Genomic DNA, 17,719 nt, shown 5'->3' on the forward strand with positions numbered 1-17,719 from the left:
GGTTTGTGCAGGATTTTTGGGGAGGAGTAGCAGGGGTTCAATATGATTTTGTTGGTCTGAGAAGTGAGTGAAAGAAATGAATTAATAATTCCTTAAAAGTCCCCTCTTGGCCGACTTTAGGAGCTTTTAATTTAGGCCGCTCCTTTTTGGCAAGTAGGTGATGCACCTACTTGTCACCTACCAGTCTTTGCAGTCTCGCGAAAATATGAATATCTCTCTACTCCAATGTTGTATCATTGAACGGTTTAATCCATTGAAAACTAGACTCGTAGTTCTTCAATTTGGTAGGTATAGCATCTCATATTTCCAAGTACATTGGGATAAATGATCAGCTACATTTGACCTAATTTTCAGCATATTTATGAATATAACTTGTGATGATCTTTGCCAACTTTTGTTCCACAACTCGCTTGACTTCAAAACATAATACACGACTATCATAAGACTAAAATAGCTCATAACATAACCTCCTTATCATTTTGAGCACCCTAGTCTCACCCCAAAAGTACATGTTATAACATTCCCAACTTGTCGACTTTCGACGAAACTTATTTTCTTCAATTCGTTTAGTTTCTAAGTCTTCCAATCCTCTTGGTACTTGCAGTTCATGATCTTAAATATTTATAACCTCCAAGTTAATATGATTAACTTACTTTATGTACTTTCAAAGATGATCTCATTTCTGATCTTACATCAATTGACTTACGACACACTCTCACATACGAAAATATGGGGTGTAACAAAAGCCAAGTTTACAGAATGTACCTCACAAATGGCCAGATACATTACAACTACTGGAAGGATACACTCCATGCTTGAAGGTCACGAAGGTGGTTTGGGATTTCCTGATGAAGGGTGGATGAAAGTCAATACTGATGGGGCATCAAAGGCCAATCCAAGCAGGAGCGCAATTGGCTTTGTAGTAAGGGATGAAGAAGGAGATGTCGTTTTTACACTAGGAAAGGAAATTCAGGAGGTTACGAATACTGAGGCTGAAGCACTTGCAATTCTACAAGAACTAAGACACTGCGTACAACATGGATATACACAAATCTTATTGCAAACTGACTCCATGCTATTGAAGAATGTGGTGGAAGGTACGTGGTGCACACCTTGGTAGTGGCTGCATACATTGAAGAGATCAAGGTCATCATGGAGAGATGCAATGTCTCACATATCATGCGGGAGGGTAACAAGTTGGCAGATTACTTAGCAAATCATGCCCTCGATAATGGCTTTATTGAGGTGAACACCTTTGATCAATTAGATGCACAAGGTAGAAGAATCGTTAATAGTGATAAATCACAATGCCCATACTTACGGATAAATATTGCCACGCGTTGAGTGATATGGAGATAGGAGGTGAGGAGATACAAAAGGGAAAAAAAGGTGGAGGAAACTATGGGCAATCGATCTCAAATCCATCTGGAGGGGAGGAATAGTAAGGACATGGAGAAGGCAAGATTCATTGACTCGGTTCATCATGTTCAAATCCTTATGGAGGAGAGCAGGGCGAGCTTTCTTTTTTCTAACTTTGTGTTCTTTTTTGCAGGAGATGCTACTGTATCCATGCCTTACCATTTAACACGAATTCAATGGGTGGTATTAGCACTTTGTGCTCATTCCCTTGAACAAATGTTGATGGTAAGCACAAGCATGGAGACAACAAGACAAGAGGCAGCTGGACAGTTCAAACCAACACTGGCCAGATTTCTTTTGGTCAATCTCGATGACTATAATTATTGGACAAAAATGTGGAGTCTCCAATGCAATATTGGTTTGTTTTGGCTAGAAGATACATATACCAACATAGGATATAAGATCATATGGGATAGAGGTGACCGTTTGAAGCAAACAATGCCCAGTGGCCTGTTGGGCAGTATTGCGGGAGCCTTAGATCATCATTACAAGAAATACCATGTACATCTATTACCTAAGATATTAGAGAATAGATCTTATGGTTGGATTTTATGGGACCAAACAAGGATCATGCACGACAACTGGATGTCAACTTGCTTGGGCAACAGGAATGCACAAGGACCGGCAGTGCAAAATACACCAATTACGCAGAAAGTACTTTGTCCAGTCTTAATGATAAGTGTTTGTAAGCTATCTTCTCAACATGGAGGACAATATGATCAACCAAAATGCTGCTACTTACACTCACAGTCACAAGAGGATCTGGAACCAAACTACTGGCGAACAATTCTGCCCAGAATCTGGACATACAAGAGGATACGTTTGAAAATGATGAATTTTCAATTTTGGAGGACAAATGCATACATATTTGATTACTCCACAGGGCTAGTTTTTATGCAGTTTTATTGCTATCTTAGTAGACCAATGCCATGCTACTATTAGATCAAAATGTATTATCAATATTGAGTATCTCTTACTCAAATTTGGTATTAGGCTTTATGTAATTTTCATTGATTATCTCCTTACATTTTGTAAGGCATCACATTATTTTGTATTTTGTTTTGATATTAAATATATATATAAAAACTTGCCCTAGGCACTTTGCCTAGTGGATTTTCTTAAAAAAAAAAATCAGCCGTCCATCCCCAACCAAATAACGACCAGTGAATTTTAGCACGCGTGATGCCCTTGTACTTTCTATTAGAAAAGTATCCAAAGAAATCCTTTATGGTGATATTTATACAATAAACCAAGAGTCGTATATATGGAACCTCTTTTTGATTTTCCTATCATGTCAAAATTCCTAAACTTGGGTGAATCACCTCATTCATAGAGCACAATGAAAAAACTAAAACTTCAGTACCATAGTTAAAGTCAAAGCAATTCCGTCTGCTTTGGGCTTAGCATGATTTCGATGTCAGCGTTTCAAAACTAATCTCAACTTGTAAATAGAAGGAAAAGAAACTTATAAATAGAAACAAAAGTAGCTTAGAGTTACTGCTTTTAACTTGTGTGAAACGTTTTTGATTAGACTGTGGTCGTCATAGGACTATCCAATCCCATGACAGACGATTTTGACTTGTGTGCAAACCCACAATTTGAGTACTAACGTCAACTCGTAAATATATAGTGCATCTTAAAACACGTGATTGAATGGCAGACAACCAGCGTAGGCCGCTGACTTCATGCTCATGGATAGAAGCATGCTGAAAACGAGTTCTCTCATACGATAAAGAGTATTGAAACGTATGGCAAAGTATAACATGAAATGGGACTTCCCAACAATGACATATCAACAGTTCACTAAAAGTTTCCCCATAAAAGAGCTCAACCTTACTTTCAGTTACCTCTTCATGAGAAGATGCCTACATAACTAAAAGAAAAAAGATCACTAACCTATATCTAGGTAGCCTAAATCACAGACATAGATGCATGGAGTCTTGCCTAATGCTTTATTGTTCTTCTATAAGATAAATTGACAATGAAAGTCAAATTTCTGTGACATAACAAAATATTATTACTGCTAAGTGAGAAGATTGCATTAAGCCTGAGAAAGCACAAGCCTCTACCGTCTTACTTTGTACAATTTCATAACTAAACACTTGTATTACCTATGCATTGTATGTGGCATTGGATACGTCATTGGACCCATGTTCATTGGAGCACCAGGAACAACTGCCCCAGGAAGTGGAGGCCGGACACCATATGCCATATGTGTTGATGGTGGAAGATTCACTGGCGTGCCAACTGCAGAAACAAAGGGTCCTCCTATTGGTTGTCCAATGCTAGTTGCTCCATATATACCAACGCCAGGAGGAGCAGCTAATGCAGGTGTTGGTTGTTTGCTCTGTTTGCTAGAACTTCCTGTAGCTGAACCATTTGATTGGCCAGTAATCGGACCTTGAGGCACTGAAACTTCTCCAGTGTTAACACTGGTAATGTCATGTATGCTTGACCGTCTCCTGTCCCTATTCATAGAATTTAAACGTATGAAGTATTTTTGAGCATGACTGGCCACTTGTGTAGGAGTACGTGTCACAACAAAATTTCGTGAAATACTTCGCCAATCACCTTTCCCGTATTTGTCCAAACCAAGAAGGAACAATCTGTTTCAGAACCAAGAAGAAAAAGGCATTTATGAGATCAATTGCTACTTCTGCTTCAAAGACAAGAGTTAGCTTCAACAGACACAAATAGCACAGCAGTAAAAAAAGACAAGAAAGAGAACAATAGTCTTTCAGATTAATGCAGCACTTTTCAACTTTGTCATAGAGCGCATTGCACACAAGAAAGCTCACCAAGCATCGCATGAAAGAGCATATTTTTCAGGTAAACCAGGAAAGGATATAGATTGACGACATAAAAATTGAAATTTTGTTCAGCGGTCCTCAAAAAGCAAAAATGTCATTGAGAATATATATTTTCACTTCGAGTCAAGAACTCCCATGTCCAGAAGATAGAAAGTGACGGAAATGAGGATGCTGAGATGGATGTGCGGGCACACCAGGCTGAATAAAATTAGGAATCAAGTTATTCGGGACAAGGTGAGAGTGGCTCCAGTGGACACAAGATGAGGGAAGCGAGACTTAGATGATTCGGACATGTGAAGAGGAGAGGTGTCGATGCCCCAGTAAAAAAGTGTGAGAGGTTGGTCGTGGAGGGCCTAAGGAGAGGTAGGGGTAGACCGAAGAAGTATTTGGGAGAGGCGATTAGGCAAGACATGTCGATGCTCCAGCTCACCGAGAACATGACCCTTGATAGGAAGATGTGCAGGTCGAGAATTAGGGTAGAAGGTTAGGTAGCCGAGCATCTTCTTCGTACCAGTAGTTCTAGTGCACTATTTAGTGCTAGTCTTGTATTTCTTGTTCTCATATTCCTGTTATTACTTGTTGATTCTTGCACTTTGGTTTTCTGATTGCCTTGCTGGTATTGCTGCTTATTGTTATTTCCTGCTTTTACCTTTCCTGAGTCTTTTATCCGTTTTACTTTTGTATCTTTTCTAAGCGGAGGGTTTACCGGAAATAACATTTCTACTTTCTCAAGGTAGGGGTAAGGACTGCGTACACATTACCCTTCCCACACCCTAGATGTGGGATTTCACTGGGTTTTGTTTTGTTTGTTTGTTTTCCAGAATTCTTTTCGATTAGTTCTATCAAATACACTTCTCGTCCTTTTATTGCATAGTTTTATCCAGTACAATTTTTTCATGTTATTGCAGATAACAAGGCAAAAACAAAGGAAGATGAAGACAGCGATCAAGTTAAAAAATAGGGAAAAGGTCCAAAATTGCCCCTCTACTATGGTATATTGTTTACTTCTGCCACCCGTTATACTTTTCGTCCAAATCTATCTGTACCGTTAACAAAGTTTGCATAATTGCTCCTAACCCTAACGGATCTACACGTGGCAGCTGACCCCCTCAATTTTCTCCATGCCAGCTGCCAAGTCAGAGTCCATGTCACTATTTAAAAATATATTTTATTTATTACACTTATTTACTAAATCAGCAAATTAAAAAAAATCCCCAAAAAGGTTGCTTCTTCTTCTTCCTCAGTGCTTCTTCATCTTTGCTTCAAATATTTCGATCCAAACAAAATTTTTAACCAAACAGAATCGTCCACAACTTCTCCACATGAATATTCCCAACAAACTCCAAAACACTTAGCTCAAACTTCGGCAAATCAGAATACCCATCTTATGTTTTCGAGCTCTCTTACAGCTCCTTCAATGGTGATTTCAGTAGGTCCCACACACTGCCAGTTTTGGACTCCATATAACTCTTAAGACGGATCCAATTAGTTTGAAATTAATACATTAAACTATTAAAATCGAACTTCCCCACCACTACTTTCCAGATCTAAATCTCAAATCTCTTTCCAATCAAAATCCAGAATCTTCTTCTATGGCGGTTCGAACTCTGTACGGATTGGTGTTCTTAGCAGCGTCAAGCACTTGCTTAATCTTCCTCTACCTCCTTCTTCAACCTATCTTCTACTTCACTGCCTAATACGGCGGCGGCGCTATGAACCGACCCCGATTTGGACCGATCGCAGATGAGTCGACGAACCGGAAACATTTTTTACCTCCATCGCCACCTTCTGCTTCCAAATCCTCACACGGCGGCAACACGCAATTCCGGCGGGTCGGTTCGTAGCGTAATACAAGTATGTTGAATGTATAGCGTTTATATTTGGAAAAAAACCAGAGATATTTGCTTTTTATTTTGATGGATCTGGATTTGATTTGTGTGATCTCGTTTGTGTAAGTTGACCTGCTTGAAAATAGCTTTGTTATGTTGCAGATTACTTTTGACCCTTAATTCAAATGCAGAATATTAGAGGGGTTGGGTGGGACCTGCTGACTTGGCAGCTGACATGGAGAAAATTAAGGAGGTCAGCTGCCACGTGTAGATCCGGGGCAATTATGCAAACTTTGTTAACAGTAGGGATAAATTTGGACGAAAAGTATAACGGGTGGCAGAAGTAAACAATATACCATAGTAGAGGGGCAATTTTGGACCTTTTTCCTAAAAAATATAAAGTTAGATTAATAGGTCAACATACTTATAGATTGGAGTTCAGTTGCGAGAGTAATAAACTAACCCTGGCCGAGCTGGAACAACTGCACCAAACTAAGCAATTGGTTGATTAGAATATATTTCATTTTCAAACCGGTTTGGCTCCTGTCAATTCAGTTCAATTATCTTCTTAAAGCAACCCTAACCTAATAATCTGGATCAAATAAGTCAGGTTAGTTGAGACAAAAGAGGCTAAACCTAATGATCACATCGCACTTGATCCTTGCAACCAACGATTCTGAATTTTCGGATTGCACAAACAAGATCAAGTTTCAGGTCAGGAACCGGACTAAAAAGAGCCCTGACAAAGTATTGGCTTGATAAACTGGAACTATCTCCCAGAGGAGATACAATCGTACACTATAATATCTTTTGAAATAGGAACGATTTCGTGGATTGCAACTACATAATACAATATAAGCTGAGACCACTGAGAAAGCAAACGCCACTTATGTATCACATTACCAACAGGAACATCAAAATAACAGATAATCTACTTAAGTAGGCAAAATCATCTCTCGTTAATCTACTTAAGTAGGCAAAATCATCTCTCGTTAATCTACTTATGTAGGCAAAATCATCTCTCGTCTTTAAGAACCAAGTCTATACATTATATAATTAACTAGTGGTAATTTGATCATAAAAAATACTTACTCTCTTGCATGGCTTGAACAACAACAATAAACCCACTGTAATCCCACAAGTGAGGTCTGGGGAGGGTAGTGTGTACGCAGACCTTACCCCTATATTCAAGAAGGTAGAGAGGTTGTTTCCGGTAGACCATCGGCGGAAAGGTAAAAGGAAGGGCAACAACAAGCACACCAATCAGAAAACCGAAGCAAAGATACAAAACAAACACTAGGTACTGCAATCAAAAAGCCGAAACGAAAGCAACAAATAATAACAGAAGTCAAGGAATACGAGAATACACAAATGACACTAAGTCAAGTACTAAAGCAATTGTTACTGACACGGACACGCTCGGCTACCTAACCCTTTACCTTTATTCTCAACCTCCATACCTTCCTATCCATGGTCATGTCCTTAGTAAGCTGGAGCAAACTCATATCTTGCCTAATCACCTCTCCCCAATACTTCTTCGGCCTGCTTCTACCTCTCCTTAGGCCCTCTAGGGCCAACCTCTCACACCTCATCACCGGTGCACAAGCCTCTCCTCTTCACATGCCCGAACATCTAAGTCTCACCTCCCGCATCTTGTCCTCCACAGAGGCCACACCAACCTTGTCCCAAATAACTTCATTTCTAATTCTATCTAATCTGGTATGCCCGCACATCCATCTCAACATCCTCATTTCAGCCACCTTCATCTTTTGGACATGGGAATTCTTGACTGGCTAACACTCTGCCCCATACAACATAGTCGGTCTGACCACTGCTCTATAGAACTTACTTTTAAGTTTTGGTGACACATTCTTATCACACAAAACACCGAAAGCGAGCCTTCATTTCATCCACCCCGCCCCAATACGATGTGTAGCATCCTCGTCGATCTCTCCATCCCCTTGTATAACTGACCCAAGGTATTTAAAACTTTCTCTCCTAGGGATGACTTGAGAATCAAGTCTCACGTCTTCGTCCACTGCCTGAGTCGCACCACTGAACTTGCACTCCAAGTACTCTGTCTTGGTCCTGCTCAACATGAAACCTTTAGACTTCGGGGTCTGCCTCCAAACCTCTAACCTCTCGTTAATACCGCACCGCGTCTCGTCAATTAGTACAATGTCATATGCAAATAATATGCACCACGGCACCTCCCCTTGAATGTGGCGCGTCAGTGCGTCGATTGCCAAGGCAAATTGAAATGGGCTGAGGGCTGACCCTTGGTGCAACTCCATCATAACTGGGAAGTGTTCCGAGTCCCCTCCCACTGTCCTTACTCGAGTCTTAGCTCCATCATACATGTCCTTAATAGCCCTAATGTATGCAACATGAATACCTCTAGCCTCCAAACATCTCCACAGAACCTCTCTTGGCACTTTATCGTAAGCCTTCTATTAGTCGATGAACACCATATGTAAATCTCTCTTTCTCTTCCTATACTGCTCCATCAATCTCCTAACAAGATGAATAACTTTCGTAGTCAAACATCCCGGCATAAATCCGAACTGGTTTTCAGAAATAGTCACAAACCTCCTCAACCTCAGCTCTACCACCCTCTCCTAAACTTTCATAGTATGGCTTAGTAACTTGATTCCCCGGTAGTTGTTGCAACTTGGGATATCACCCTTGTTCTTATACAACGGGATCATCGTACTACATCTCCATTCTTCGGGCATAGTGCAGATGGCTTGAATTGGAAATATTTATGGAGTGCAAAGTCAAGAGTGTGTTATCTATTTCTGTCTTAGATGAAAATCTATATCCATTAAAGAGATAAACAGATAATTAAGCACTTTATATAGTGGAACACCACAAATGTTTCTTACAAGCTAGACATACATTTTACAAGGTTCTTTGAACAATTTCTATGTTAAAATGATCATCAGTCAGACATGCGAAATAATTAGTTGCAGGATTATGTTTGAACTTTTTTCTGTTGGTGATTGAAGAAACATGTTAGATCCCTTATTCACAAAGGTTCTCTCTATAAACTACTTTTCTACATGACTACAATAACCCAAAGGATAACAATGCCACCACTACCTCCTCTTGAGTTGATGACAGCTTAATCAACTCACCTATTTGCCCATATAAGCCATACCAAGCCATATGTCCATACTCCAATGTTGTTTCTCCGGAAATAAAAAAAGTCTGCTCTCCCTTCATGGACCAACACTTAGATTCGACCCCCCTATATTGCAACTAATTCTTTTTAACTTCCATTTATCTTTGGTGATTGTTATCCTTGGTGATTGTTTTTACCCTTCCATCTTTTCCCATCTCTGTGGTTAATATGAAATTCAAATGTTTCTAATTCTCTCATCCGCTTCTTGTTGTTACATGAGCTTTCAATGATATTATTACTAGCTTTCTCCCTTTTGTTCTTACAATTTATTGGAATAGTAGCAGAGCTTCACCTCGAAACATGGGAATTGAGCCACTAGACGTTTGCTTAGCATCATTACGTTTTCTTCATTTAATAATATGATACCTTTGCTTTACATTTGGTGAAGATGCATTACACTATTCCTTTGCATTTTCCTATTCTTAGATTTCTGTTATCACTTGTTTCTTTCGCTTCGGTTTTTTGATTGCACTACTTGGTGTTAGTCTTATATTTTAGCTTCGGTTTTCTAATTGGTTTGCTTGTGTTGCTGCTTCTTTTTATCTTTTCTGAGCCGAGGGTCTACAGGAAAACGGCTTCTCTGGCTTCTTAAAGATAGGGGTAAGGTCTGCGGACACACTACCCTCCCCAGACCCCACATGTGGGATTACACTGGGTTTGTTATTGTTGTTTGCATTATACCATTCTTCCTCCATCGAAGGCAAGGGGTATGCTTCAGGAATGTATTCTAAGGAACCATCACCTCATTCCAAAACAGTCACCTCTTGTATGGCTGCAATCTCTAAAATGTTGGTCGGAACCAACTCCAGTTCTTTCTCCTTCGTCAAATCCTTTGGGCGGACCTCTTTAAAAGGACTACGTTATAAACTACTTGCAACTTCGAGAAATCGACCTTCTTAACCATTTTTTCAAAGGCCTCAATGTCTACACCTACTAGATTCAGGAACAAAAGAATAGCCAAAGTGGGCTGTAGTTTCATTAGAAAGCATATCGAGTTACCCCCACTATATGCACTTTGCTCACCAAATGTTTTTTTCCATTCAACGAGTTCTGAACTGGACTAGACAAAGACGGTCAGGCGGTGAGCAATTGGATTTGGGTCCCGTCCTCTTTTACCGGATACATTGCACCCGTTGAATCCTCCACGTCATCCTTTGAAAACTTGTCGAGCAATTTAAATTTTGAACCATGTAAAGATCGAACAAGTGTCTCCTAACCCACATAACAAAAGAGCTCTCATTTCATACTATCAAATTCCTCATGGTTATTCTTGCGTAGGTATCTGCCCCGGCAGACCCAACCTCTCTAATTTTCCAATCACCTTGACATCTTCTGCAACCCAAGCTCACATAGGGAGTAGATTCTACCTATATACCATCCCGATTTCCAATCTCGGACAAGCATAAATGTGGTTGTCCCTCCATTTCACACAAATTTGATCCAACCTGAGATATTTCACACAAATTCAATCCTACTTGAAATGCCAGTATTTGGTGCATTGCGTAATTCAATAAAATCACTGCAAAAATCATCAATTGCTCGATAAACCTTTTTCGACCAAAGATGTAATGGTAGCCCTAGAAGCCTAATCCAAGTGTACTCAGGTTTCACATCTTCTCTGGGGCATCCAATGACCGATAACCACCAATGTAGAAAGAGTATTCCCCGTCTAAAATATCACTTTCCTACCAATCCTCAGTTTCCAAATCCAGACATGTGTCATTCATGTTAGAAATTTGGATGTGTCAAATTTTTTCATGCGTCTGCCCTTCTTTTTTTAAGTCAAAATTTTTATTACTGAACACAAGTCAAGTGTCAAAGGTATGTACAAGTTGTGTATGTAACTACAATACACCACGGTATTCTATCTTTATACCAAAAATATAAATACACGAAAAAGATCTACAGTACTTTCTACATCATTCTCACTATTTTGAGACAATCTTATATTTCTTACATTCCATAAGCATCAAAGAAAAAGGGTTGTTTGGCCCACTTCTTGATTTCCGAGCATGCTGGAATTTTGTTGCCTCGGCTCAAAAGAAGCCACCCAAGGAATTACTAAGAAAATTCTTTCTTCTATTCAAGGACTCCTCCTCTATCAATAAACATCTTTTTTTACCCCATAAAGTTCTATCAGTAAACATCTCTATTTTGCAGCAATTCCTCTTTCACCTTCACCTTCGAGTTTGCCCATCCTTGTAATGTTGTAGCATCAACACAATTATTGAAAGATGGATTATTCAGAGGATGTTACCAGGAGGTGCCTTTTATGTAAATTTTTAATTTTCTACACCAAATCCACCCATCCCATATTGTAAACCACCTCATGGATGATGATCCCATTTTTCCTCTTCCTTCACATCAAATAAAGGTAAAAAGCATTTTTATCCATCTTCGAATGTACAACAATTGGATTACTGGATCCATCTTGATGCGATGCTGTCAAATGAAGAGAAATAGCGCCTACTAAATAAAGGAAAGTAAGTGATGAAACTCCCATTGTTAGATTTATTTTCCCAATTGCTAAAGTCTGGAGCACAAAATATTAATCCATCTAGTATGACTTTTTCCATCTCCAACATATCTCTCCACAGCCCTCTTTAAGCCAGGTGAAAGTTCTGACATACCTGCTGTAGCATGTGTGGACAAAGTCATAACTTCCCAATGGAGTTCTTGTTTCTCTCATACATTTGTATCAGCGAGCCTTGTCGAAATACCTCTTGCCTAAATATCTCAATCAGTTTGTATGAGTTTCCAGCAACAAAAGATGTTCTCTTTTCCTTCATCTTCAAAGTGTACAGGTTCTATTCAATCACGTTTCATGTCGCCATATACTAGGCTTAAGTCATTGAACAATTAATTTGAAACTCACTGTACTTGTCACCAGAAATTGGCCGAAGTTCTGTCTAAACAGGGGTTTAAAGAGAAGTCAGAGTTTATATTTCATCTCTCTTGATAAAGGATGAGAATTTTTAAAAGGTTCAAATTTTTATTTGTATTCATCAAGAAAGAAATTAGAAGGTACTATGACGAGATTATTCGCTGCTAGGAAAAGTGGCTCAGTATCGCAATGGTTAAACTGCAACCACAGTGATGCAGAATGACACTAACGCGAATTGTTGACTTCAGAAATAAGGGTAAGGTAAGACGCACACTAACTGGCAATAAAAAGTATTTAGCTATTATCGCACAAGAAGTGCACGAGGAAAAAACATTATAATGCAGGACTGAAATGCAGAGGTTGGGGTGTGTGTGTGTGTGTTGGGGGGGGGGGGGGGCAGACACAAAATGCGGAGTTCTGCAGGACTTAGGCAAGAGATAGAGCAATACTTCTGATACATGGGATACACTATAAAACATGGCCAAGTACAATAAATGCTTTAAAGATGGTTAAATGCCAATTCCAGATACAGGATTAATTGACCTGTAAGTTAGAGACAATTAATAAAAGCAAGGATGCTTATAGGGTAGTGATTGGACATTGATAAGGAAATAGGACCCAGGAGATACATCCATGACCTCAGCATCATATTTTTGAAATAGTACTATTTATGACAAAAAGCAGCAACTGAGAACACTCAAGTGAGACACACAGATTAATTAAATTAGGAATAACTTAAACCAATTAGAACTGGAGAGCAAGAAAAGAGTAAGGTGGTGTTTGCGTCAAAAATTTAAAACACTTGGTTTGCGAAAAAAATATCAACTTTTGCAAAAGCTTCTTTTCAACCAAATGCCAAGAAATAAAAACTTTCCTGTTTCTGGAAAAGCTGAAGAACTTTTCTTTCTTGATGTTTTGGTTGAACAACAGTTATTGCAAACATTGAACGATTTTTGTTGAAATTCTTTTTCAAATATCTGAAGCAAACGCCACCAATCTCTTTCCTACATGCTCTTAAGAGGATAAGTAATTCCCGTACAAGCTCACTTCAATGGCACATGTTAGCCAATGCAATTACATTAGTGTCACTCATTTGGGAGGTTTAGAAGCAAAGGCACAGATAGAAGGATGGATCACAAGGTTGTATCCTTTTCTTTTTGATATGGCAAACACCCCTTCCGAGGAGTCAATAGGCCCTCTACCGCTTTGCTTTATTGGTTACTCGAACCCTTTGAACTCAAAGTTGTGGGAGTGTGGAAGGTTACTATTAATATCTTGAGACTACATATCCTAGTAGAACTAGTTTGAGCTATGAATCCTCCATTAGTATGAATTGACGAAGAAATAAAGGGGCTATTTTTCTGGTTTTTCCTAGAATTCTGCAAAGATTAGGAGTATTTCATCCGCTCATGATCAGCTTACTGTTCGTCAATAATAGGATCATTAGGCTAACCAGATTTTGATAAAATCATTTTGCATACAAAGTAGAAAAATCACTGAGGAAGCACTCAAGCACATCTGTCTTCCTGGCTAAACGATGAGAGTCACAATAAATAGGCCCTTTTAAGACAATTTCACCTTGAATATAGTTTTACTCATAGATACCCAACTATTCATATCTTAATTCACTCATTTAACCGGTAAATATTTTATATGATTACACTGGCTTCAGATAAACTTTGCTGTAGGCCACTAACTGTACACTCCACATGAACTTATCTCACAAAATTTGTCAGTGCTACCCTACTCTCTTATTTAAAGTCAACCAAGTGGCATCCACATTTCTCTTTAGCATAAATAAACATGCTAAATGGGACACCTGCATTCAACATTATTTCATGCTTCTTATGGACAACGTAGCTTCACAAACAAAACAAATTAGAAAATATTACCAACGCAAGTGAGAAATGAAAGTCAATATACTCTCTGTGCTTTGATCTTACCTGACACAAGAACCAGAGACCTACTTAGAATAGGCTTTTTTTCTGTTATCATTAATATACTCTTCCAATATTTGATATTTTATATTTGATGACCTAGAAATCCATCTGGGGCTAACCCTTAAGACCACGCATTATTTGATATTTTACACCGTATCTGATAAACATTCTGTCATCTACAATTGTCTAGCAGTAAATTACTCCTAAAAATCAACAAAGCATACGCTCAAGCCAAAAGGTGTTCATTTTTTCATATTCTATGTACGAGGGGAAGCAACTCAACCCAGCTAGAGAAAGTTTAGTGAAAAAGGAATCAAAACATTCCGCCTTACCAAGGAAAATAAGCTTCAATTGCCATGATAATTCAGATGATATTATATTGGTTCAAATAAAAAAGAAATTCATATATAACTACTACCATCAATTCTTCCAACTGTTGTAGAGGTTGTGAATTAACTCCATTTAGAATTTCAGCAACAAATTCATGGAGATATTTTGTACAGTAAGCTTAAGAGAAAAGCAACAGATCTGTTTGGTGCAATACAGTTACTTATGGTCAGCAACCATGTTCAGATGCCAAAACAGAAACAGTGAGGACCTTTGCTCAAGCTTGCCAAAGAAGATGTCAGAAGCATTTGCATAGAAAGATATACACTGAATATTTCCAGTGCAAATTGATCAACCTTGAGGTCAGGATTAAAGTGAAAGAGTTCCACTGTAGCGTTAATCACAGAAGTGGAAGCATCTTGTAATCATTTATATGGATATACTTGAATAAACATAAGGTGACACAATGATAATATGTAATAGTGGATAACATATATGGCTATGTAAACTTTGAAGATATGTAAGCTTGAATATTTTATGCAGAGAGTAGAAAAGACTTGTACATATAAAGAAATGGCTACACACCTATGTTCATCCTCTGTCCATGCAATGCCTTTGCGACGCTCCTGATCCGCCCTCGTAGACTTACCTCCATGATTTGATTCACCATTTGAATTCCCACTCTTCTTTCCTATTCCTTCATCAGCACCATGGCTTGTAGAACTGTCCGAAGAAGAGTTATAACAAGGTAAAGGAACACAGCCAGACTCGATCCTGCTAACATCATCTAGTAAGAGGTTGTAGTGATGCTTAACCTCTTTTAAGGTTTTCCCAGGAACATCAGACGCAATTTTCTCCCACCTATCCGGAGAATCCTCAGGATAAGTTGCCAAGGCATTCTCAAATGCTTTATCCTGCTCTCTACTCCATATGGAGCTACTTGACTCATCTATTGTCATCTACCCTTGTTAGTTTTTGATATTGAGCTTATACAACTGAATCTGAACAAGTTCTCAACAGTTCCCCAAAAAAGCTTGAACAATTAGAGCTTTGCGGAAATTGGGATCTGAATTATTGCCTCAGCAAGATATACAATACACCAATTTGAGTATCAGAAGCCAGATATAGCAGGCCAATGAGCCCAATGAGAACAGAAACAAAGGGAGTCCAAAAATAGCCAAACAAACTGAAAAGCAGAGAGATGCTGATGGATGCAAATGGTGGTTTCCTTCGCCAAATCAAGAATTGTACACTTGTGGATTGCTGACCATAGTGATGAAGAAAAGAGGGACCCTAGTTTAGTTAGAACATGAGAAATATCTGAAAGTCATAAAAGCAAAAATAGACAACTTTAATTACTGACGGTGATTCCAATTCCATGGTAATTACGACTAATATACCATGAAAGTGACTACCATGATGAATCCAAGAAAGACCCAGAAGACCAAATTTGGATAGCAACAGTATTCCAATTGCCACTTATTAATCCCTGCGATGACCCAACGGCCAAAATTCCCTTCTTGATAACAACAATTTTGACAGCACTGGTCCACAAGTAAAAGCACTTCGAGTAGAGACCCAACTTTTACAGTTAAACACTGCGGCTTCCTTTTTCATTTGTTCTCTTCAACAGAGCCACAGATAGTAAAATTACGGAAAAGTTAAAAAAATAAGTCCCTTTTAACCAATTAATGCAAAGCAGTAAGTAAGATGAAATCACAAAATTCAGTTCCCTGCCAACATGGTTTTTCCAGCACCCTGCTTAGAGAAACACTTTGAAAGCGAGTAAATTGACTGAGCAATCCACCATTTATTATGAAAACTTTACCTTTTTACATATTTACTCATATAATAGAAGGGCAGAGACGTTGTTGATAGACTCTCGGCTAAAAAAAGAACGAAAAGAAGTAACGGCAATAAGTAGTAACAACAACAAGATAGAATAAGAAGATCGAAGCCAAGAAAGTAAGTAAACACCAAGTGTTAATAACAATCTAAGAATAAAGAGATATCATACTAACACTAATGTTATCGGACCGAGAAGACATAGGTAGAACGCTCGACTATCTACTAACCTACTACTCTAATTCTCGACCGGCACACCCTCCTATTAAGGGTCATGTCCTCAATAAGCTCCAGTTGCGTCATGTCCCGCTTAATCACCTCCTACCAAGACTTCTTTGGCCTACCTCTACCCCTCCTCATACCTGTACGGGATAAAATTGGTTAATGACAGCTAGGCGAATGACAGAGTGATACGTGGAACTAAAGACATGTGGGATGTGAGTCAGCAAATAACTGGCACCGGATGCAAGCGTGCAATCAGTGTTGAACAAGTTCCGAAGACAAAGCAGCCAGTACCAAAGATTCAAAGCATTGTCATCGGGTAACATTCAACGGGCAACCGTTTGCACCCATCAATGACGTTTTTGTTCTCATTCAAGAGGAACTTAATTTGAGGATCTTGTCTCCCTGAATGGGGCTATAAATAGAAGGATTAACATCCATTGTAGACACGAGAAATCTCTACACAAAAGCTATAATCTATTGTCATATTGCGCTCAATTCTGATACTTGAATATTGCATTCACTTTTGTCATCGAAAGGCTAAGCTCTCAGTCAGGCTTGTTATCTTCTTTAATTTCATTTGACAATCTTACTTTTGTTCTCATTGACTTATTATTTTTGGGTCAAATCGATTCGTTTGTATATAAATCACGCTATAGATTTCACTTTAATATTTTACAGGTAAACAGTTTGGCACCCCCCATAGGGCATAGACAAATGCGTAGTTGCTTTGATTCATTCGTTTACTACTAACAAGTTTTGACCCTTTCCTTAGTAAAATCAGATATGACAGCTAATGATACCAACAACGCTTACAATGTTGGAGCACATGATGAACGAGAAGATGCGTTCCGGCGTGATGATTCAACTAGCGAAACCCGCAACGAAGGGGATGAAGCAACCCCGGTTCGCAAAGGGCAATATACTCGGCATGTGCAGGGCCCGACTCCTGATGATGCGGAGGATGAGCACGTTGTCGAAACAGTCAAAATCTTTAGAGAACAACAAAAGGCGATTATGGATCACCTCTCTAGGCAAGATCGTGTGATAACGGAATTGAAGTAGGAGTTATCGAGTGCTTCCAATAACGCTAATAGAAGGACTCAGGTTCCTCCCAGCGTTCCCGCAAATCAGACGGCTCAAAGAACTGATAACAACACTCCAAGGGATGAAGTCGATTTCGATGAAGCCGGAGAGACCGGTAGTGGATCTAGGAACAACAACTTGAATGATCCTTTCAAAACTGAGCTCATGAGATT

General features: G+C 39.0%; 1 protein-coding gene across 1 annotated transcript; it reads right to left on the bottom strand.

Moving 5' to 3' along the window:
• Positions 1–3,156: 3,156 nt before the first annotated feature.
• Positions 3,157–15,824, bottom strand: LOC107790356 (transcription factor SRM1). Its single transcript, XM_016612275.2, has 2 exons — positions 14,979–15,824; positions 3,157–4,025 (listed from the first exon to the last, which is right to left on the bottom strand). The coding sequence occupies exons 1-2, from the start codon at positions 15,350–15,352 to the stop codon at positions 3,527–3,529; spliced, it is 873 nt and encodes a 290-aa protein (XP_016467761.2). The 5' UTR covers positions 15,353–15,824; the 3' UTR covers positions 3,157–3,526.
• Positions 15,825–17,719: the final 1,895 nt, after the last annotated feature.

The sequence above is a fragment of the Nicotiana tabacum genome, chromosome 12 (assembly GCF_000715075.1).
Source record: "Nicotiana tabacum cultivar K326 chromosome 12, ASM71507v2, whole genome shotgun sequence".
In the NCBI taxonomy this organism is placed as follows: domain Eukaryota; kingdom Viridiplantae; phylum Streptophyta; class Magnoliopsida; order Solanales; family Solanaceae; genus Nicotiana; species Nicotiana tabacum.

What these genes read in the sequence shown, in the direction of transcription:
- LOC107790356 (XM_016612275.2), bottom strand. Translation starts at nt 15,352, where the DNA reads ATGACAATAGATGAGTCAAGTAGCTCCATATGGAGTAGAGAGCAGGAT. An exon ending in TGGACAGAGGATGAACATAG is followed by an intron (nt 4,026 to 14,978) that starts GTGTGTAGCCAT and finishes GTTCTGAAACAG; the next exon opens with ATTGTTCCTTCTTGGTTTGG.